This window comes from Oncorhynchus mykiss, chromosome 13 (genome assembly GCF_013265735.2).
Source record: "Oncorhynchus mykiss isolate Arlee chromosome 13, USDA_OmykA_1.1, whole genome shotgun sequence".
NCBI classification, from domain to species: Eukaryota; Metazoa; Chordata; class Actinopteri; order Salmoniformes; family Salmonidae; genus Oncorhynchus; species Oncorhynchus mykiss.
Genome location: NC_048577.1, coordinates 21,752,062 through 21,772,307, shown reverse-complemented (window position 1 = coordinate 21,772,307; position 20,246 = coordinate 21,752,062). Strand labels below are relative to the sequence as shown.

Here is a 20,246-nt window from a genome sequence, read left to right as displayed (position 1 = left end):
ATACATTCAGTCCACCGTTTCCTCCATGATCACACTCTCTATGAACACCCAATACAGACTCCTGGGGTTGTCAGTTTGACCTCGCATACAGCTGCTATCACAATGCCTTCCTTTGCCTTTTCTTTTATGCACGTTTCGTGTAGAGATAATGGTGAATTGACGAGACACGAGTGGTTTGAACAGTCCACCGCTGAGAGAGAGAGAGAGAGAGAGAGAGAGAGAGAGAGAGAGAGAGAGAGAGAGAGAGAGAGAGAGAGAGAGAGAGAGAGAGAGAGAGAGAGAGAGAGAGAGAGAGAGAGAGAGAGAGAGAGAGAGAGAGAGAGAGAGAGAGAGAGAGAGAGAGAGAGAGAGAGAGAGAGAGAGAGAGAGAGAGAGAGAGAGAGAGAGAGAGAGAGAGAAATATTATTGGACTGGGAAGCTGTGTGGTGCCACAGATGTCTTTCTGAATACTGGGCGAGCGACTAGGACATCTGGTCCAATCCAAAATACTGGAGCGGACCCAGACTTCACGTGCCCATTTTATGAAGTAGTGGTTCTATCTTTCTCAACGCTCTCGAAACTGTTGTTTTTTGGGGGGTTAACTTCTGCAGTCTCTCTTTCTGCTGCTTGAGGCAATTTGTCGAACAAATCGATAGTTCTTGCTTGCGCTATGTGGTATTGGGCTTAGTCGTATCATGGAGACATGAGTAGAGGAGAGGTGTGTGTTGGGTTTTAAGGGATAGTACTAGTATTGATTTCTGAAATGTTAACCTTGTGAGTCGGGCCTGTAAGGCAGGCCAAAGCCGTAAACAATATTGTGATGACTCCATCTCGTATTCCAATGGGCATAGGGGGTTTCTTGTGCTTTTTGCCTGGGATATCGCTCCTTGTCTTGGCAACCAGCCTCCTCAAAAATTGAAATTGTGAGTATGGAGAGAGGAAGATAGAGTTTTGCAGAGGCCTGCAGGTGCTTTGTGTTTTTGGTGCCAGTATGTTCATTCCCCCCCCCCCCCCCCCCCCCCCAATTAGTGGAATGGTATCAAGCACATTTTTTCCACGTGTTTGATGCCATTCCATTCGCCCACTTTGCAGCCATTATTATGAGCCGTCCTCCCCTCAGCAGCCTCCTCTGCTGTATGTTCACCCTGAAGAAGGTAAAGTGATGCCGAAACGTTGGTTCACCAAATACATTACTGGGAGCTTGTATATAGAGTACACAATTATTTTTCTTCATTTGTATAGCCTACTCGCCATTTAGTCAGAACCTCCACCAACTTTTTGGGGTGTTTTTTTGGGCCGCCTTTAGTTATTATGCTCCCGGCTTCTGGAATTGCCTGCCAGAGAACCTGAGGGAGGCCCAAACTGTGGACGTAATTTAAAAGAGATCTTAAAACGCCTATTTTTAGCTTTGCTTTTCCTTAGGGGGGGGGGGGGGGGTTTAGTAGTTTAGTTCTTGTCATTATTTTGTTTTGTATCTTACGTTTGTTGTGTAGTAAATATTTCAGCTTTCATTTTCATCGTTTTTTATTCGTTTGTGAAATACATTGCGTTGCGTTGCGTTCCATGTCTGAAATGTGCCGTACAAATGAAGCTTGATTTGGTCACTTTTTTGGGGGGGGGTGTGCGCCAGGTCGTTATTACACTACCTCCAGGACAGACACACACTCCTCCTCACACACACCCGAGAGCCATGTCTCTTCCTCTTCTCTCGTTCTCTCTCGTTCTCTCTTTGCAGTCCCCCAACAGGCCATTTCCTGGCAAGACGTCCAGTTCACTTGAGTTGAAACCCAGTCAAACAAGCTTAAACCCACCACACAAAGTTCAGGATGACTTCTATTGTATAAATAAAACTTTCATCTTCCCCGAGTCCCGGCCGTTTTTCACACTCTCGTAACCCAACCTTGATCTATATGAACTGATTCCTGAGAATAGAGTCCAGGTTAGATAATTAGCATTACTAATGTGGCACGGGCCTGGCCCAGTCAAGCCAGGTCAAGGATTAGCTAGCCTGGGCTAAGCCTGGGTTACATCCGTGTGTGAGCGTCTGGGTGTGTGTGGTTCTCTCTCTGTTTCATTGGCTCTAATTCATAGTGTCTGGTGCACTCAGAGCGTTGGCTAATCTCCTAATTGGCTGGGAAAATCCTCATAGGAAACCATCTATCGCAGCAGCCAACCAATTACAGCACAGCCTACAGGGCGAGCACACAATAGAACAGGGATACAGTAAGCTTCTTAAGAAGCTGCTTCCAGGAAGCAGGAAGTCAATAAGGAGACCTGGGCTGTGGTTGATTCACATTGAGGGGGTGAGGGGTTGTTTTGTTTTTCAGACGTGGAGGCTAGCTATGAAAGGGTGCCCATGCTTAAACACACACAGGTGAAGCGCATGGACACACACACACACACACACACACACACACACACACACACACACACACACACACACACACACACACACACACACACACACACACACACACACACACACGAGTGCGCTCACACACACTCTCACACATCTCTCACCTCAAAATGCATCCCCTTTTATTGTCAACATCTTTGCACTTCTCTCACCCACACGAAAAACACAAAGCCTCCATATCGACTTAAGATGCGCTACTGGGTTTAAAGGTTGTGCCTCTCAGAAGAAAGATGTACTGTTGCTTCGGCACATGAATGCACTGTATAGAATCAGCCAGAAAGCACATCTGTTATTGTGCGTAGATGTGGTTTGCTTGTATGCCACAATAGATATGTGTACTCCCTATTTATAATTATTCATTTCAATGTATGGGAATAATCTATTCATTTCAATGTATGGGCATAATCTATTCATTTCAATGTATGGGCATAATCTACTCATTTCAATGTATGGGCATAATCTATTCATTTCAATGTATGGGCATAATCTATTCATTTCAATGTATGGGCATAATCTATTCATTTCAATGTACGGGCATAATCTATTCATTTCAAAGTATGGGCATAATCTATTCATTTCAATGTATGGGCATAATCTATTCATTTCAATGTATGGGCATAATCTATTCATTTCCATGTATGGGCATAATCTATTCATTTCAATGTATGGGCATAATCTATTCATTTCAATGTATGGGCATAATCTATTCATTTCAAAGTATGGGCATAATCTATTCATTTCAATGTACAGGCATAATCTATTCATTTCAATGTATGGGCACAATCTATTCATTTCAATGTATGGGCATAATCTATTCATTTAAATGTATGGGCACAATCTATTCATTTAAATGTATGGGCATAATCTATTCATTTAAATGTATGGGCACAATCTATTCATTTCAATGTATGGGCACAATCTGTTCATTTCAATGTATGGGCACAATCTATTCATTTCAATGTATGGGCATAATCTATTCATTTCAATGTATGGGCACAATCTATTCATTTCAATGTATGGGCATAATCTATTAATTTCAATGTATGGGCACAATCTATTCATTTCAATGTATGGGCATAATCTATTCATTTCAATGTATGGGCACAATCTATTCATTTCAATGTATGGGCACAATCTATTCATTTCAATGTACAGGCAGGCTTGCTGTTTTACAGTCTTTACTCCTACAGCCCCATTACTGCATGATGGAACGGTGGGACTATGAAGACACACACGTTCATACTATTATTATTATTTATTTTGTATTATTGGTTGTATATTGTTGTATATGAAATGCGTGTGACTGTCCTTGTCCATCAGTGTATCAGTGTTTTGTTACTTGTCATGTTTTGTGTTTTTGTGGACCCCAGGAAAAGTAGCTGATGCTTCAGCAAAAGCCAATGGGCGTCCGAATAAACCACTGAATGAACCAATCAGATAGGTAGAGACGTGTGAGAGCTCCACAGATAGGTCAGGGAGAGGGATGTCATAGCAGCCAGTAAGGAGATGAGTGCAACCGGCTGTCACAGGCTGGCTAATGCTGTGCTCTGCTGCTGCCCCCTGGGTGCCTGGGGTGGTACTGGCAGTCTGCCAGTATTTTTTTCCCTGCGTCCCTACATGGACGCCTCGCTCCTCGCTCTCTGGCGCCGGGAAGAAATGTGTGTGAGAAGATAGAGAGGGATTGAGAGAAAGGGTGTGTGTGTGTGCACACGTGTGCAGGAAACCATGCCAGATCCCTAGCACTTCCCCTCATTCATATTGACGGCCCACGGCAGTGCGGCACTGTGTGTCTCTTTGGGTTTTCTAAAGGGGTCTGTCACATTAAATGCCCCGCTCACTAACAGGCAATGGCTCTGCCTCGCTCTGTGTGAAGATGCTAACGTTCACACAGCACACACACACACTCCCTCAGTGAATTCACAACCACTCATACACACACACTTAAACAGTCATAGTGCATTATCACGCGTACACACACCCTAACACACACACTAACACACACACGCCATTTATATGCACACTCATAAACAATCACACACACAGCCATTAACGCATCACCTCTAATCACATCATTCTCTCTGTCTCTCCTTCCCTCTCCAGCTCTCCCCTCCCTCCTTCCCTCTCCATCTCTCTCTACCTCTTTCCCCCTCATCTCCCTCCTTCCTTCCCTCTCCATCTCTCCCTCCCTCCTTACCTCTCATCTCCCTCCTTCCCTCTCATCTCCCTCCTTCCCTCTCCACCTCTCTCTCCCTCCTTACCTCTCCCCTCCCTCCTTCCCTCCATCTCTCTCTACTTCCTTCCCTCTCATCTCCCTCCTTTCTTCCCTCTCATCTCCCTCCTTCCTTCCCTCTCCATCTCTCTCTCCTTCCTTCCCTCTCCATCTCTTCCTCCTTACCTCTCATCTCCCTCCTTCCTTCCCTCTCCATCTCTCCCTCCCTCCTTACCTCTCATCTCCCTCCTTCCCTCTCATCTCCCTCCTTCCCTCATCTCTCCCTCCCTCCTTCCCTCTCATCTCCCTCCTTCCTTCCCTCTCCATCTCTCTCTACCTCCTTCCCTCTCATCTCCCTCCTTCCTTCCCTCTCCATCTCTCCCTCCCTCCTTACCTCTCATCTCCCTCCTTCCCTCATCTCTCGCTCCCTCCTTACCTCTCATCTCCCTCCTTCCTTCCCTCTCCATCTCTCCCTCCCTCCTTACCTCTCATCTCCCTCCTTCTTTCCCTCCATCTCTCTCTCCTTCCTTCCCTCTCCATCTCTCACTCCTTCCTTTGCTCTCCATCTCTACCACCTTCATTCTCTCTCCATCTCTCCTTCCCTCTCTGTCTCTCGCTCCCTCCGTCTCTCCCCCTCCCCCTCTCCCATCCGCACGTGCTCCTCCACTTTCTCCCTCAAACTCAACCCTCTCACTCTCTCTCTTTCCTTTCTCACCCACTCATGACTTTTTCCACCGTCCCACTTCCTCTCCTCGCTCACCAACTCCCCATTCACTTTCTTACATTCTCTCTCTCTCTCTCTTCCCTCCTCCTTGCCTATCAGCAGGGTAAGGAGGGTTTCCTCCAGATCCTCCACAGGTACATGGAGGTCCACGGGACGGTGTACTACGAGACCCAGCGCCCCCCCGAGGTGCCTGCCTACGTCAAGAACCACGGCCTGCTGCCCCAGCACGAGCTGCAGACGCTGCTCCGCAAGGCCAAGGTACTGGAACACACACACACACACAAGATGATACACAACATACGCAAGAGGTAGCACACTACAGACGTGGGATCTTAATTGGATCACCCTGTTGCAGGATAACTTTCCTGCAATGCAGGAAATGTAAGTGTATTCGAGGTTTAAAAAGGCTTCTTAAGTTTGTAATTTTGTAACTTGATTTTGTAACTTTTGTAATTTTGTAACAGACTTGATTTTCAGTTACGGGGAATGTATCAACCCATACAAACAATGTCCATTCCTTATAATCCTCATAATAATGCATATTTCCTGTTGCAGCAAACTGGCTCAAATTAAGATCCTAGATCTGTACGTGCGCAAACGCATTCAGGCACTATGCATGCACACATAATACACACACACAACACACACACACTAGTTCCACACACACCACTGTTGCACCAGCACTAACTACAACAGCATCCATGCAAGGCCAACACACAGTTACCTTCCAGTCCCTGGTATATCTGTAAATGGCAGCATTTTCAATTGACAAGCATTAATAAAATAACTGATGGTTATCCTAATTGGTATCATCTTCGTCTCCTCCACCAGCTCTTCATTGGGTTTGGTTTCCCCTACGAAGGGCCAGCCCCTCTGGAGGCCATAGCCAATGGGTGCATCTACCTGCAGCCCAAGTTCCACCCACCCCACAGCTCGCTCAATCACGAGTTCTTCAGAGGCAAGCCAACGTCTCGAGAGGTGAGCTCCCATTGGTCAACACCGTATCTAGTACTGTATCACTCTTCAGTTGAAAATTAACTACCAACATTCCCGATTGTACACCAAATGTGCCACTTATACATCACAGAATATTGCTTTAAACTGGAATATTCTACTAATTCTTTACTCCGCCCCTCTCAGGTGTCGTCCCAGCACCCGTACGCAGAGCAGTACATTGGGCGGCCCCACGTCATGACAGTAGACTACAACAACTCCCAGGAGTTTGACTCTGCCATCAGAGAGATCATGAGTACCAAGGTACAGTTATTTCATGTATTTCTTGACTCATTGGTTTCTTTGGCAGTGACCAAACACACTATGTTCCACCAGAGAAGGATTGTACAACCATATAACGAGTCTGACGAGCCCGCCGCGAACAATATATTGCTTTCTCGGGAACAGGCCCAGATCCCCGTAATTTGTGTAAAGACGAGGGAGAGAAATAGGGGCCAAAGGGCGGGCTGCCTTCTGAGAATTCGTAGGCGATCGAATAAACCCCCACTTCCTTCCATTCTGCTAGAAAACGTGCAATCTTTGGAGAATAAAATCGATGACCTACGCGCAAGATTAAACTACCAACAGGACATTCAAAACTGTAATATCTTATGCTTCACGAAGTCGTGGCTGAATGACGACACTATCAACATACCGCTGGCTGGTTATACGCTGTAACGGCAGGATAGAACAACGGTGTCTGGTAAGACAAAAAGCAGCTGACTATGTATTTTTGTAAATAACAGCTGGTGCACAAGCTATTGCTCGCCTGAGGGAGAGTATCTCATGATAAGCAGTAGACCACACTATCTACCGAAAGAGTTTTCATCTGTATTTTTCATAGCTGTTTACACACCCCCACAGTCAGAGGCTGGTACTAAAACAGCATTGATTGAGCTGTATTCCGCCATAAGCAAACAAGAAATCACTCACCCAGATGCGGCGCTCATAGAAGCCGGGGACTTTAATGCAGGGAAACTTAAATCCGCTTTACCAAATTTCTATCAGCATGTCACATGTTCAACCAGAGGGGAAAAAAACTCTGGACCACATTTACTCCACACACAGAGACGCATACAAAGCTCTCCCTAGCCCTCCATTTGGCAAATCTGACCATATTCTATCCTCCTGATTCCTGCTTACAAGCAAAAATTAAAGCAGTGACTAGATCAATAAAAAAGTGGTCAGATGAAGCAGATGCTAAACTACAGGACTGTTTTGCTAGCACAGACTGGATTATGTTCCGTGATTCCTCCAATGGCATTGAAGAGTACACCACATCAATCACTGGCTTCATCAATATGTGCATCGATGACGTCGTCCCCACAGTGACCGTACGTACGGTACATACCCCAACCAGAAGCCATGGATTACAGGCAATATCCGCACTGAGCTAAAGGCTAGAGCTGTAGCTTTCAAGGAGTGGGACTCTAACCCGGAAGCTTATAACGAATCCCGCTATGCCCACCAACGAAACATCAAACAGACAAAGCATCAATACAGGACTAAGATAGAATCGTACGACACCGGCTCTGATGCTTGTTGGATGTGGCAGGGCTTGCAAACCATTACAGACTTCAAATTGAAGCAAAGCCGAGAGATGCCCAATGACACGAGCCTACCAGACGAGCTCAACTACTTCTATGCTCGCTTCGAGGCAAATAACACTGAGACATGCATGAGAGCACCAGCTGTTCCGGAAGACTGTGTGATCACGCTCTCCGCAGCCGATGTGACTAAGTCCTTTAAACAGGTCACAAGGTCACAGGACCAGACAGATTACCAGAATGTGTACTGCAAGCATGTGCTGACCAACTGGCAAGTATCTTCACTGACATTTTTAACCTCTCCCTGTCTGAATCTGTAATACCAACACGTTTTAAGCAGACCACTCTAGTGCCTGTTCCCAAGAACACTAAGGTAACATGCCTAAATGACTACCAACCTGTAGAACTCACGTCTGTAGTCATGAAGTGCTTTGAAAGGCTGATCATGGCTCACAGCAACACCATTATCCCAGAAACCCTAGACCCACTCCAATTTGCATACCGCCCCAACAGATCCACAGATGATGCAATCTCTATTGCACTGTACACTTTTCCCACCTGGACAAAAGGAAAACCTATATGAGAATGCTGTTCATTGACTACAGCTCAGCGTTCAACTCCATAGTGCCCTCCAAACACATCATTAGGCTAAGGACCCTGGGACTAAACACCTCCCTCTGCAACTGGATCCTGGACTTCCTGACGGGCTGCCCCCAGGTGGTAAGGGTAGGTAACAACACATCCGCCACGCTGATCCTCAACACAGGGGCCCCTCAGGGGTGCGTGCTCAGCCCCATCCTGTACTCCCTGTTCACTCATGACTGCACGGCCAGGCACAACTCTAACACCATCATTATGTTTGCCGATGACACAACAGTGGCCTGATCACTGACAACGACGAGACAGCCTATAGGGAGGAGGTCAGAGACCTGGCCGTGTGGTGCCAGGACAACAACCTCTCCCTCAACGGGATCAAGACAAAGGAGATAATTGTGTACTACAGGAAAAAGAGGACAGACGCCCCCATTCTTATCAACAGGGCTGTAGTGGAGCAGGTTGAGAGTTTCAAGTCTCTTGGTGTCCACATCACCAACAAACTAACATGGTCCAAGCACACCATAACAGTCTTGAAGAGGGCACAGCTAAACCTATTCCCCCTCAGGACACTGAAAAGATTTGGCATGGGTCCTCAGATCCTCAAAAGGTTCTACAGCTGCATCATTGAGAGCATCCTGACGGGTTGCATCACTGCCTGGTATGGCAACTGGGCCGTTCGCACTACATAGGGTAGAGCGAACGGTTCCAGGACATCACTGGGGCCAAGCGTCCTGCCATCCAGGACCTCTATACTAGAGGAAGGCCCTAAAAATTGTCAAAGACTCCAGGCACCCTAGTCAAAGACTGTTCTCTCCGCTACCGCACGGCAAGCGGTACCGGAGTGCCAAATCCATGTCCAAGAGGCTTCTAAACAGCTTCTACCCCCAAGCCATAAGACTCCTGAACACCTAATCAAATGGCTACCCAGACTATTTGCATTGCCTCCCCCCCCACCCCTATTTTACACCGCTCCTACTCTATGTTGTTATCATCTATGCATAGTCACTTTAATAACCCTACCTACATATACATATTACCTCAACTAACTGGTGCCCCCGCACATTGATCCTGTACCGGTGCCCCCCTGTTTATAGTCTCGCCATTGTTATTTTACTTCTGCTCTTTAGTTACTTGTTACTTTTATTTCTTATTCTTATCTGTATTTATTTTAAACTGTATTGTTGGTTTGGGGCTCGTAAGTATGCATTTCATGTGCATGTGACTAATACGATTTGATTTGATTTTGATTTGATACTGATCGGGAGACGCTGCTTTTTTAAATGACGTTTCAGCTCGCTCCATCCAGGAAATACTGTGCACTTGAAATGCACCTCCGAAAGCTCCATATGGACAAGAGCTAGCTGCAATGATTTAACCTAGGACAGTGGTGTATGCTATGCTAGCATTGGGAAACAGTGTGTCCACAGCCAAGGAGTAATTAGCAGTAAATGTGGACTAATGGGAACCTGCAGTCAGCTTGAGGCTACAGGGAGTGTGAGAGGTTGAGCAAGAGGTCAAACAGGCCGATTAAAATGCCTCTATAAGGCTGTGTTGTTTGTGTGTGTGTCTCTAAATGTGTGTGTGTTCTCCACTCTCCTGCTGTCTGCTGTGTCTTGTCAGACGTGCCGTAGCTCAGTGCCCCTCCGCTTACTCTCTGCCTGCCTGCCTGCCTGCCTGCCTGCCTGTCTGCCTGTCTGCCTGCCTGCCTGCCTGCCTGTCTGTCTGTCTGTCTGTCCGTCCGTCCGTCCGTCCGTCCAGTGATAGGTGGCTGATGGGCCACTTCACCCCTTTCTGGAGACTGCACACTCCCCCTGTTTGTCTGTGGGCTGGCTCTCTGACCAGAGCGGCTCCACATGCTCAGCCATGCAGACCAAGCAATTTCTTCTGGCTGACACTTCTTCATGTTCACATAAATCCCTATCCATTTCTCTTTCTATGTCTCTCTCTCGCTCGGTCTCTCTCTCTCGCTCTCTCTATGTTCCCCCTTTCTCATTCTGTCCATCCCACTGACCTGTTGTTTTCATATTTATCCCTCTTTAATAAATGGGAGGCAGTGAGGGAGGAAGGGAGGAAAGGAGAGAGGGAGGGAGGTGGAGACTGTGCCTCGCTCTGCTTTATGTTTTGATCAGATTTGTGACGTGTAACTTTTTTTCATAAATCCTCTCTACAGGTTTGCTTTTCTTTATTTGAAATGGGAAAAGTCAGATTTCACATGCAGTTAAACATGTTGTATTAAAAGATGATTTACTGAGTGATGCATCGTTTACAAGTGAGATTTGGAACATTAGACACGTGATCTACTGTTGAAACTGGAGGGAATACATTATTAACATGTGGTGTGTACTTTCAGGCTCCACGTCTTCCTAATGGAAAAGTTGGACATAACTATTTGTGCTTAATCAAAAATGTGTTTCCTTGAAATATTACGACGTATTATCAGAGACACTTGGTTCCAAAGGGACATCCAGTTAAGTAATACTGTATCCAGTCGCTCGTGCTAAGAAGAAAACACACAATCCTGGTATTATAATAATAATCATTTTTATTTTATTTAACCTTTTATTTAACTAGGCAAACCAGTAAAGAACAAATTCTTAATGACATTGACGGCCTACCGAAAGGCAAAAGGCCTCCTGCGGGGACGGGGGCTGGGATTAAACATTCAAAATAAAGAAAAGGGCAAAACAAACACGACATGAAGAGAGATTTAAGACAACAACATAGCAAGGCAGCAACACATGACAACACAGCATGGTGGCAACATAACATCAACATGGTAGCAACACAACATGGTAGTAGCACAAAACATGGTACCAACATTATTGGGCACAGACAACAGCACAAAGGGCAAGAAGGTAGAGAAAACAATACATCACATAAAGCAGCCACAACTGCCAGTAAGAGTGTCCAAGAGATTGAGATAAAAGTGTCCAGTTTGAGTGTTTGTTGCAGCTCGTTCCAGTCGCTAGCTGCAGTGAACTGAAAAGAGGAGCGACCCAGGGATGTGTGTGCTTTGGGGACCTTTAACAGAATGTGACTGGCAGAATGGGTGTTGTATGTGGAGGATGAGGGCTGCAGTAGATATCTTAGACAGGGGGAGTGAGGCCTAAGAGGGTTTTATAAATAAGCATCAACCAGTGGGTCTTGTGACTGGTCTACAGAGATGACCAGTTTACAGAAGAGTATAGAGTGCAGTGATGTGTCCTATAAGGAGCATTGGTGGCAAATCTGATGGCAGAATGGTAAAGAACATCTAGCCGCTCGAGAGTACCCTTACCTGCCGATCTATAAATTATGTCTCTGTAATCTAGCATGTGAAGGATGGTCATCTGAATCAGGGTTAGTTTGGCAGCTGGGGTGAAAGAGGAGAGATTACATTAGAGGAAACCAAGCCTAGATTTAACTTTAGCCTGCAGCTTTGATATGTGCTGAGAGAAGGACAGTGTACCGTCTAGCCATACTCCCAAGTACTTGTAGAGGTGACTACCTCAAGCTTTAAACCCTCAGAGGTAGAAATCACACCTGTGGGGAGAGGGGCATTCTTCTTACCAAACCACGTGACCTTTGTTTTGGAGGTGTTCAGAACAAGGTTAAGGGCAGAGAAAGCTTCTTGCACACTAAGAAAGCTTTGTTGTTGAGCATTTAACACAAAATCCGGGGAGCGGCCAGCTGAGTATAAGACTGTATCATCTGCAAATAAATGGATGAGAGAGCTTCCTACTGCCTGAGCTATGTTGTTGATGTAAATTGAGAAGAGCGTGGGGCCTAGGATCGAGCCTTGGTGTACTCCCTTGGTGACAGGCAGTGGCTGAGACAGCAGATTTTCTGACTTTATACACTGCACTCTTTGAGAGAGGTAGTTGCAAACCAGGCCAAAGACTCCTCAGAGACACCAATACTCCTTAGCCGGCCCACAAGAATGGAATGGTCTACCGTATCCGAAGCTTTGGCCAAGTCAATAAAAATAGCTAAATACTTCAACCAACTGAGCAGTCAACTGGGTAGAATTGGCTATTTATTGCAATTAGGATGAACGATGGGGAAACGGGCAAAACAATATTGACATTTGGAAAATATGGTCATTTAGTGGTGTTATGTTGATTGCCTAGCAACACATTCTGTGGAAATGTTCTGATCTGTGGGAATCTGGGTGTGTGGGTGTGTGTCTTTGCAGGTCGAGCCATACCTACCCTATGAGTACACCTGCGAGGGAATGCTGGAGAGGGTACACGCCTACATACAGCATCAGGTAGGTTCACCGTGCACACACACACACACACACACATTAACAGACACACAAGAACACACACACACATTAACACACACACATGCATACATACATGCAGGCACTCAACCGTGTCTGTTTGTCCCAAAACATATTATCATAATGTCTTCCGCCCATTCTGCCTGCTTACCACACACACTCTGTCTGTAGTCAACCTGGAGAGGTCACCAATCAACGCTGATTCTCATTGTGGACTAGACCAGAGTTTCCCAAACCCGGTCCCCTGCCCCCGGTTTCACGTTTTGTTTTCGCCCTAGCACCACACAGCTGATTCAAATAATCAAAGCTTGATGATGTGTTGGTTATTTGAATCAGCTGTGAAGTGCTAGGGCAAAAACCAACACGTGTACCCGGGGTGTTTCTGTGCAATAGCAATGTGTGTTTCTGTGCAATAGCCTCTACTGTTTGTGTAAATATACAGTCCTTGACATTATTCTTTACTTGTGTCATTTAGCAGACGCTGTTATCCAGAGCGACTCACAGTGGCGCGTGCATACACTTTCCTACTGGTCCCCCGTGGGAATCGAACCTGGCCTGGCTGACTTGATAGGCTGATATGTCAAATCGGTTCTCTTTCATGTTTTAAAACGAGTTATCTCTCCGGTGCTGTTGGACCCAGACGAGTTTTGTCAGGGAATAGGTGAAGGGTTGATGGGAGATTATTTTGAGGGGTGTGCAGCATAGAGGAGGTTAGAGAAACGTCTGTTTACTTTGTATTTCTGTCCCTCGATGCCCTGAAGTGTTTGGAAATGTAGATTTATTCAACAGCTAAAGGCAAAACGTGTCAGCGGGCTTTTGATTTGTGTTGGCTTACGTGTTTGTGTATGGTGTGGGAGTGACAATTCGTGCGCGTGAATGTGCGTAGCTAGCTTGGCGTCTGTGTGTGCTATTTGCACCGGCAACAAAAATACCACATTCTGTATAATGGAATCTCGGGCCGGCCCAGAAACAAATCTCCTGCGGGTGACAGCACGAGAGGCTACCTATGTGTTGTGTTGTTCAACATCCCCTTCCCCTCTCTCTCTCCTCTCCCTCCGTCCCTCCAGGACTTCTGTACCCCCGAGGCCCCCTTCCCTCCGGCCAACTCCTCCTCCTCCTCCAAGCTGGGGCTTAGTAGTCCGGCTAGCCCTGGGCCTCAATTTTTCCTGCTGCCCAACTCCAGTGCCCTAACCTGGGCCCCCAACGCCAACGCCCCCCCTGCCTGGCCCCCCCTCAGCTCCCTGAGGCTGCTGGCGTCCCAGGAGGGCCAGTCATGTGTGGAGGCGTGCCAGCATGCCAACCTGGTGTGTGAGCCCGCGTTGTTCCGCTTCGTCAACAACAAGGAGGCCCTCCGCGGGTGAGTGGCACCTTGGCACACCTGTTTTCACATTAAGCCATATTCCTACACACACACACACACACACATTGGACATACGTTTCTAACAGCCACACACACATATGCAGACATTCGAAACACACAATCACTCCACGTCACTAACAATCATGCAAACACACACAAGGCTCTCAGTCCTCTGTAACCACCCTACCACTCAAATGGTAAGACACAGTGGTTCGTTCCCTAAGGGCTGTCTGTGGGCGTAATACTCAACCAGCTACAGCAAGGACGTCAGGTTCAAAGTCTTCTCAGTGATGTCAGGTGTCTTGTCGGCGCCATCTAGAGACCTGTACTGACAGCAGAAGACGATAAGAGTGTCACAGCAGCGCCAACTCTTCCTCCTCTTTTATCTTTCCCTTTCTCCTTGTCTTTCTCTTCATCACCCATCCTGCTCAACACATTTTTCCTTTCTTTATCTTTGGTTCCTTTTTTACTTTATGCCTGTCTGTCTCTCTCTCTGTCTCTCTCTGTCTCTCTCTGTCTCTCTCTGTCTCTCTCTCTCTCTCTGTCTCTCTCTCTCTCTGTCTCTCTCTCTGTCTCTCTCTCTCTGTCTCTCTGTCTCTGTGTCTCTGTGTGTCTCTGTCTCTCTCTGTCTATCTCTGTCTCTCTCTCTGTCTCTCTCTCTGTCTCTCTGTCTCTCTGTCTGTCTCTGTCTGTCTCTCTCTGTGTCTCGCTGTCTCTTTCTGTGTCTCTCTCTGTCTCTCTGTCTGTCTCTGTGTCTCCCTGTCTGTCTCTGTGTCTCTCGCTGTCTCTCACTGTCTCTCTCTCTGTCTCTCTTTGTGTCTCTCTGTGTCTCTCTTTGTCTCTCTCTGTGTCTCTCTGTGTCTCTCTCTGTGTCTCTCTCTCTGTCTCTCTCTCTGTCTCTCTCTCTGTGTCTATGTCTGTGTCTCTGTCTGCGTCTCTCTTTGTGTCTCTCTCTCTGTGTCTCTGTCTCTGTCTGCGTCTCTGTGTCTCTGTCTGTGTCTCTCTCTGTCTCTCTGTCTCTCTCTGTCTCTCTCTCTCTGTCTGTGTCTCTCTCTGTGTCTCTCTCTGTCTCGCTCTGTGTCTGTCTGCATCTCTGTCTCTCTCTCTGTCTCTCTCTGTGTCTCTGGCTGTGTCTCTGTCTGTGTCTCTCTCTGTCTCTCTCTCTGCATCTCTGTTTGCATCTCTCTCTGTGTGTCTCTCTGTGTGTCTCTGTGTCTCTCTGTTTCTCTGTCTATTTCCCCTTCTACCTCTTCCCCCATTTCGTCCTCCCCCTCCCCTCATGGACTCTCTCTCTCTCTCTCGCTCTCTCTATGCATCACCCCGTCCCCCTCCCTTCATCAAACATTCCACCCCTCACCCCTCCCCCTACCAGGTTAGAGGTGCAGTGTGAGGTGGTGGAGGCGGAGGTCAACCATGTGTTCCCGGCCTTCTCCGTCCTACGCCGGGAGTGCGGCCTCCAGAAGGACCCCCTCCTCTACAGCTGTGCCGGCCTCAGCCCCAAGTACCGCCGCCTCTGCCCCTGCCGGGATTACCGCCGCGGCCAGGTTGCCCTCTGCCGAGACTGCTTATGAGGAGGGGCCAGGAGTTTTTCCAATGAACGCCTAACCCAGCTAAGTGGCTAGGAAAAACTCCAGGCGCTCTAGTTATAGCCTATGAATTGTAGACTATAAACTATGGACTATAAAATGAACCGGCCCTGGTTTTGATGCTAGGAGAGGGGGTGGCTAAAGCCGAAGGACCCCCCCGACTGGAAGACTTGGTTTGAGCTATCCTCTGTCCTCTGAGCTTGAGTGGGTTATTGTCCCATAGTCACCACCTCCCCCCACCCATCCGTCCTTGGTTTCCAAATGGACAAAGATGTTACTGACATGAGCCTATGGATGGTTTGCCTCAAAGCTCCTCACTGGCCTAAGAGAGATGTGCTGGACTATACTGCAACGAGTATAACCGTTCACCATGTGGCCACAGCAAAACGCAGGAATGGAGAAACGGCTATATTGCGGTCTAGCTAGCTACCTAACTAATACCTAGAGGAGACCCATTGACCGGAAGAACATTGATTTGCTGCTCCAATATCAATAATTTGACTTTAACCCTCCAAGACCAGGGAGTTAAGAGAGTAATTGACCCGGGGGAGAAAACGCGACCTTTGAGTGGAACGCCAACTTTGGGTCAATAACCAATCTCCTTTCCCCTTCTCTCTTTGGCGCTGCGCTTTGACAATGGATGATGGACACTCAGACTCTCTCCCTGGACTCTCTCCTCCTTTTCAAGATGAAATGTTTCTTTTGTGCGACTAAGATAACCCTGACTGCCAACGGAGTCGATGCAATCAGCTCCGTTGTGCTAAAATGGACTAAAACCGATTTAAAGCTTATTTTTGAATAAGCTCTGCTTACTGCGAGAACAGAGGGTTTTTGAGAACCTTTCGGCGGTTTTGTGACGGGAAAAAAAAATAAAAAACGAAAAGTTGAAAAGAGATCAAAGTGTCGCTGTCGTTTTGTTGTCGGTCTTTGTCACGGCTCGTAAATAGTTTGGTTTCTTTCATCCCCGGCTGCTCATTTACCATTTCCCTCCTGTCCTCCCCTGCCCATCCATCCATGAGAGAGAGAGAGATATAAGAGATGTTTGATCTTCCACTCCTCCACAGCCAGGAGCAGGGGATGAGACTGTCGATATGTTGCGTTGGAGGGGGGGGGGGGGGGGGGAATCAGATATCTGTTCTGCTTTCTGGTTTTCCAGATCAGACATGCACTTCTGAGGCCAGCGTTCACAGCACTTGTGCTTACCTTGGGAAGTGAGTGGGTGATCCAACATAACACTTAATGTACCGGTCCAATGCTCATAGTAGGATAGTAGCTGGCCTCTACTAAGAAGCAGAATATGAAACAAGTCTATGGAGTCTTGGAGCTAACTGTTTTTACGCCAACTAGGAATCCTTTGGGAGAGTGCAATGGTTTTCCTCTGATATGTCTATGGAGGTTGACATCTATGGTAGCGACGACAGTGGTCCATAACAGTGGATGTCTATGGTATTGGATGTGCTGTCGGATGTGCTGTGTGTAGTAGGGGGTATAAATCTTCATCGTGAATATCGATTGCTGTGTACTATATATCTATTGAAGCATTGGCTTGAAGCGTTAGTTGACAGCTCTGTTTCTGCTTCGGGTCAGTATTCCAGTGAATGAAGTAGAATATAATGAATAATATATAATCAGAGTGAAGGCCATGCAGAATTCCCCATTGGCCCGAAAGGGAATAAGATAGCATTATTTAAAGCTCTCTGTGTTTTCAATTTCATATAGCCCATAGGCCAATGAATAATTTTTATCCAGGAGTTCATCTCTTGGAGCTCGATATATACAAGAATAATAAAAAACCACTTAGCTGTACTTTTCTGAAAGATAGGAGTTTGAATGAAAACCTAATCCTACTGTTCCAAAGGGTCATAACGCCATTTCTCAACAGACAGAGCTGTTATAATGTAATTTTATTAGCATTACTTGTGATTAAGTCATTATATAATTAGCACAGTGATTTATTCCCCAGACAGTGAAAGGTTAATTAACTCTTTTGTCTCCGTGTCTGCCTATTGCTGTGTGTGTGTGTGTGTGTGTGTGTGTGTGTGTGTGTGTGTGTGTGTGTGTGTGTGTGTGTGTGTGTGTGTGTGTGTGTTAGAGGTCGACCGATTAATTAGGGCCGATTTCCAGTTTTCATAACAATCGGAAATCGGTATTTTGGGGTGCCGATTTGCCAATTTTTTATATATATTTTTATTTCTTTATTTTTTTATACCTTTTATTTAACTAGGCAAGTCAGTTAAAAACACATTCTTATTTTCAATGACGGCCTAGGAACGGTAGGTTAACTACCTTGTTCAGGGGCAGAACGACAGATTTTCACCTTGTCGGCTCAGGGGATCCAATCTTGCAACCTTACAGTTAACTAGTCCAACGCAATAACGACCTGCCTCTCTCTCGTTGCACTCCACAAGGAGACTGCCTGTTACGCGAATGCAGTAAGCCAAGGTAAGTTGTTAGCTAGCATTAAACTTATCTTATAAAAAACAATCAATCATAATCAATAGTTAACTACACATGGTTGATGATATTACTAGATATTATCTAGCGTGTCCTGCGTTGCATATAATCTGACTGAGCATATCTGACTGAGCGGTGGTAGGCAGAAGCAGGCGCGTAAACATTCATTCAAACAGCACTTTCGTGCTTTTTGCCAGCAGCTCTTCGTTGTGCGTCAAGCATTGCGCTGTTTATGACTTCAAGCCTATCAACTCCCGAGATGAGGCTGGTGTAACCAAAGTGAAATGGCTAGCTAGTTAGCGCGCGCTAATAGCGTTTCAAACGTCACTCTCTCTGAGCCTTCTAGTAGTTGTTCCCCTTGCTCTGCATGGGTAACGCTGCTTCGATGGTGGCTGTTGTCGTTGTGTTGCTGGTTCGAGCCCAGGGAGGAGCGAGGAGAGGGACGGAAGCTATACTGTTACACTGGCAATACTAAAGTGCCTATAAGAACATCCAATAGTCAAAGGTTAATGAAATTAAAATGGTATCGAGGGAAATAGTCCTACAATTCCTATAATAACTACAACCTAAAACTTCTTACCTGAAAATATTGAAGACTCATGTTAAAAGGAACCACCAGCTTTCATGTGGTCTCATGTTCTGAGCAAGGAACTGAAACGTTAGCTTTCTTTCATAGCACATATTGCACTTTTACTTTCTTCTCCAACACTTTGTTTTTGCATTATTTAAACCAAATTGAACATGTTTCATGATTTACTTGAGGCTAAATAGATGTTATTGATGTATTATATTAAGTTAAAATAAGTGTTCATTCAGTATTGTTGTAATTGTCATTATTACAAATAAATAAATAAATTGGCCGATTAATCGGTATCGACTTTTTTGGTCATCCAATAATCGCTATCGGTATCGGCGTTGAAAAATCATAATCGGTCGACCTCTAGTGTGTGCATAAGTGAATGTGTGTGTGCGTAAGGACTGTGTGTGAGTATGTATACGTTTGGGAGGTACACACATACACTTCTGAGCATCATGTGAGTCCCTGAAACAGGATGGGCCAGAGAGATTTATCACGATCGTTACTTATTAATCAGAGAAAATAAACACACGTTCACTCTTTCTCCTTCTCTCTATCCCTGTCTCTTTCTCTCCCTCCATCTCATAGGGTGACGTTCAAAGTTTATACAGTGAGGTCATCTCTTCTAATTGGCCTGAGTTGCTGATATTTGCATAAATGTTGCCTAAGAGAAACACTGGACTGTTCTGAAACAAGGATGCCCGTTCACCATGTGGTCCTGGTACTCCAGCAGGAAGTCAGATCAGACATGGTGAAGATGATATCACACTTGAATGTTATCTTTGCGACCGAACTCTTAGCTACTGGAAATAACCCACCAGAAGATCATTCAATTGCTGCTACAATATCATCAACAACAAAAATACTTTAACTCACCAATACCAAGGAGTTAAGAAAGAAATCGCCCCGGGGGAGATGACAGGTGACACTTTGTGTGACAAACTCCTAGAAAACATGACCTTTGAGTGGAATGCCACCTTTGGGTCAACAACCCTCTCATCTCACCTCCTCTCTTTGGCGTTGTGCTTTGACTATGGAGGATGGACACTCGGACATTCTCCCTAGACTCTTTTCTAATTTCAAAGTTTATACAGTGGGTCTGCATCACAAATGGCACCCTATTCTCTATATATTGCTCTGCTTTTGACCAGAGTCCTATGGGCCCTAGTCAAAAGTAGTACACTAAATAGGGAATCGTGTGCCATTTAGGACTTAGACGGGGATTTTCAGCAGCCGCTTTTCATATTTTTTATAGGCCCTATCAAAAAGCTATGCAGGCAAACAGTACTCATCTAGGACACATTGTGTGTGTGTGTGTGTGTGTGTGTGTGTGTGTGTGTGTGTGTGTGTGTGTGTGTGTGCCCTTGAGCAAAGAAGATATGCCACAGTGTGTGAACATTAAAAGGGATCTTACTAAGATGCCCGGTGGCAACTTTAAATACTCAGATTGTTGTCCATTTTCAACAAAGGCAATTACCATCCACATAATGCCGAGAGCCAGCATCAATGTCATGCCTGTAAGCTAGTAAAGGACAAGGAT

At 46.0% G+C, this 20,246-nt stretch overlaps 1 protein-coding gene across 4 annotated transcripts in view; it reads left to right on the top strand.

Annotated features, from left to right (window-relative positions):
• LOC110485942 (alpha-1,6-mannosylglycoprotein 6-beta-N-acetylglucosaminyltransferase B) overlaps window positions 1–16,570 on the top strand; it is a 161,189-nt gene extending 144,619 nt beyond the window's left edge. For 3 of the 4 annotated variants that reach the window (XM_036940615.1, XM_036940613.1, XM_036940614.1), the window contains 6 exons: window positions 5,428–5,586; window positions 6,160–6,306; window positions 6,469–6,585; window positions 12,640–12,714; window positions 13,797–14,086; window positions 15,462–16,570. In XM_036940615.1, the coding sequence (XP_036796510.1) occupies window positions 5,428–5,586; window positions 6,160–6,306; window positions 6,469–6,585; window positions 12,640–12,714; window positions 13,797–14,086; window positions 15,462–15,660 (987 nt within the window). In that variant the 3' untranslated portion in view covers window positions 15,661–16,570. The remainder of the gene's footprint in view (window positions 1–5,427; window positions 5,587–6,159; window positions 6,307–6,468; window positions 6,586–12,639; window positions 12,715–13,796; window positions 14,087–15,461) is intronic. The other variant, XM_036940616.1, reaches the window with a different exon arrangement.
• Window positions 16,571–20,246: the final 3,676 nt, after the last annotated feature.